General features: G+C 43.8%; 1 protein-coding gene across 1 annotated transcript in view; it reads left to right on the forward strand. All coding sequences in view use genetic code 11, as the record gives it.

Moving 5' to 3' along the window:
* The window catches only part of EGR_01524 (Disks large-associated protein 5), a gene marked incomplete at both ends in the record, with an annotated part of 3,855 nt that extends 707 nt beyond the window's left edge, over positions 1–3,148 (forward strand). The window contains 6 exons of the mRNA XM_024490773.1: positions 218–540; positions 603–1,018; positions 1,188–1,365; positions 1,701–2,031; positions 2,197–2,636; positions 3,078–3,148. Coding sequence (XP_024354638.1) covers positions 218–540; positions 603–1,018; positions 1,188–1,365; positions 1,701–2,031; positions 2,197–2,636; positions 3,078–3,148 — 1,759 coding nt within the window. The remainder of the gene's footprint in view (positions 1–217; positions 541–602; positions 1,019–1,187; positions 1,366–1,700; positions 2,032–2,196; positions 2,637–3,077) is intronic.
* Between the last annotated feature and the right edge of the window lie 357 nt (positions 3,149–3,505).

Here is a 3,505-nt window from a genome sequence, read left to right on the forward strand (position 1 = left end):
TGATCCTGCACGTTCGGAGTGCGTTTCTTTTCAATACGTTGGTGATTTCTTGAACAATTTTTCGCCGTTTTTTTATTTGAGGGAATGTGTTTATTGAACATGTTGAGTATTTTTAAGCGAATATTTACACATTGGAACTCAAGTCATTTCACAAGTAAATTTCGCAATGCTTTTGCTGATTCAGGTCGTAGTTAATCCGCCATTGTTTATTTTCTAGTTCGGGTTTATCCAAGTACAAAAACATCCCCACCTCTCTAGTATCAAAGAATCTTTCACATGAAGAACCGGAGGGCATAGATATCGACGGCGTGGATAATTGTGAAAATGTACCTCCTCTAAAAAAAGTGGAGGAATCTTTCCAAGACAGGGAAATCGCCTCGTCATCACAAATAGCGGAAAGTCAGAGTGGCGCTCCTAAGGATCCAAGTTCGGTTAGTGGATTTCGCGTTCTTGTTCACATGGAGGCCTCACGATTGTCATCTACTAAAGCAGCATGGGAGGATGTTATGGCAGAGGAGGGCGAATCAATTCCTGAAAATGGTACGTATTTAATCCCTACTCGTCATTGATGTCACATCATATACTTATAAGTTTATTTTTAGCTGTCAGTAGCATCCGCGCGGCTGTCGGCAAGTGTGGTTTGTTGCTCACCAAGAAGTTTCCCTTCTTCTCGTCTCTCGTTGATCTGACGGAGGATTCTCTTCGCCAGCAGCAAGACGAAGCAGACGTAACACCCCATCAGCGTGCCAATATAAACGACCTGTTAGGGATGTGGGCCATAATATCTCAACAGATTGCTGATATTGATAAGTCATTCGAACGACTACGCAGGTGGCGGGAGGTCTCTGGTTGGGCCTTAAACACCCCACCGGTTACTCCTGCTAGAATGGCTGCTCCTGCCATCGAAAAAAGGAAAGGCATTGGGGGCTCGCGTTTGCCCAGGCCCGTCAAAGCTCTCGATCCTGATTCCGTCACAGTCACAGCTGCGCAAAAGTTGAAGCCTAAGGGCACGCTCAAGGTTGTGCTTATTATTTGTTGACTTATAATTGATTGGGTTAGCTCAATTGGCAATTGGTTAGTGTTATGTGATCGAACTGTTAAAACATTTTGCAAGAACCAGCTTATTTGTGAACAGTGGGTCTAGTGCCGGACACCGTCCTATAATTAACACTTTTTTGTTTTTCAAGCGTCTGCTTTCACCGTCAAGTAAATCTAAGGCCTCGAAACTACTTGTCTCCAAGCCGGTGAAGCGTTCCAACTTTTCGCAGTTCAAAGCACAGATGCTGGTCAGGAAGGAAGTGAATGAGGTAAAAGGGGGAGTGAAGGATGCTTCTCGAGTTAGTTCGCGAAATCATGACTCTCTTGGTATGCGGCGTTGCTATTATTATATTATTTATGATGCAATGCTCTCTATTGTTCTTTTTCTACTATAATCGCCAATATCGCAATGTTGTCCTGAAAAATTGGATTACGTTTCAAGCTCTTGCTTTTAACTTATGGTATCCAACCGAAGACGCATCCTTTGTGGATTTGTTCCCTCCGAAGAATGAGTCACTATTTTTGGGTTTCTGGCGAACTTGTCATATTTGGAATAGTAAATCATCACAAAACATTGAAAACTACGTTCTCTTGATGCTGATTTTTACAATATTTTGTTTGAGGAACAGGCCCCGGCATTAAATTTCCCTACCCGTTCGTAGCCTCAGTAGCTACGCCAAAGCGCGGCCGATCCTCTCAAAGTCACGCAGTCGGAAGACAGGGTCCCAAGACTGTGGTGAAAGAGGAGAATACTCCATTGAGGACCCCGCCGCGGGGAAGATTGTCAAAATCGGTTGCTCTACCAGGTGCCCCAGCTACTGAATCAGCACCTCTCGAATTATCTTTCAAAGCTCCAAGTGACAGAAACGAATTGCAGTTGGGCAGTACTTCATTGGACAACACAACGTTACGACACAGGCGACAACCAAGGGCACTAAAGCTGTCCAAAGCCACGGAGGGAAATGTCAACTCTGTTCTCGAAACCCCTAATAAGTTAGTTTATGTCTATTTATTACAATCTTCATTTTGGCAGCTTTGATAATCACTTTCATAATATGCCTATTTTTTAATTTTGAATACACGAACTTGAAGTCTCGACCATTGAATTAAATCGCTTTTAACGTGGCTTTACTTGTATCAACGACTTCCACCGTGTAGCGCTTCTGCTAATACAACTGGAATAGAAGTTACTGGTGATTCCTTTGTTGTTCCCGATTCGCGATCTCGAAAGCGCGTTCGTAGGGAACAGTTCAATATTTTGACACCGCGGCCAGCCGCTACCATCAGCAACTCGAACCTGTTTTCACCTTCATCGCGTCCCGCCACGGGAACACCGCGGCCTCATTTGTCACGCTACCTGAAGGCAACACCCGGAATTTCTTTGGGATGTTCTCTACTGTCAAAGAAACTAACGTTAGCTGTCAGCTGTGACAATAGCAGCATGGTCGGCACCTTGTCGGCCAGCCTCACTGGCGGAAAGAAGAAATCGTCACGCTCCCCAACTCTCGCATTGGTCTCCACTCCGAACGGACGTTCAGACGGCTCTAGCAGTTCTAGGCAATCTCTACCTGTCACTCTGCATGCGTCTGATTCTGCTGGTATGTTCTTGTGCATATGATTTTCACTGTCGCCCCATCTTTGGTGTATGGGTACAAACGCAATCTCAATGTATCTTCTGGTCAAAAGTTAAAGACATTGGGGGTGTGATTGTTTTCTCTAATTGACTTGAGAATTAGTCGTCACCAATATTGTATTTCGGCTATTTGTCTTGTTCATTTCACTTAGAAAACGTCTTCTTTTGGTCTCTTCGCTTGTCGCAGTCGCGTTTACCACTTTGTTGGTGTCCTGCTTTTCTAAGGCTAATTTCTGTTCTTGTTGGCTAAATCTCAACTCTACTACTGAAGGCTTAGTAGAATGAGATGTTTTCCGCTTCTCAGGTTTGCTGCAGTGGTGCACGTTGTCAACGGCCTCTGTAATCAAGAAGTTTACTATTTTCTTGAGAAACCAAGTTTTTCAACAACACTTTTAAATATTTTTAGGTTCGCCTCGTTGTGTTTCTCGACACATTCGACGTCAGCGGGCCTCCACTCCTTCCCCTCACTCCCCCTAAGCACCTCAATTTCCTCTTAGAACCTGATATTCTAGTCAATTTCGTCATTCATTCATATGCATTTTTATCGCCATTTGTACGCTTCCAATGGTTATCATTTTCTAATCGTCAGTTTTGACAGTTCTTGTGGCTATAGCTATTGAAATTCGCCCCTTCTAGGCTATCCTCCCGGTACGCCATAAGTATTTCTAAACTAGTTCTGTCACTTCGGGGAACTATATCTTTGAATACCCTTTTGTACCTATTTACTCCAGAGAACATGTGTTCATCGCTTCGTGGCGCATTAATTATTTCCGCTGCTCCTCGAATTTGAAGCAAAAGGAACAAACTGGTTATCAGTTTGGATGTGTATGCAGT

Source organism: Echinococcus granulosus (genome assembly GCF_000524195.1).
Source record: "Echinococcus granulosus chromosome Unknown EG_S00006, whole genome shotgun sequence".
NCBI lineage: Eukaryota > Metazoa > Platyhelminthes > Cestoda > Cyclophyllidea > Taeniidae > Echinococcus > Echinococcus granulosus.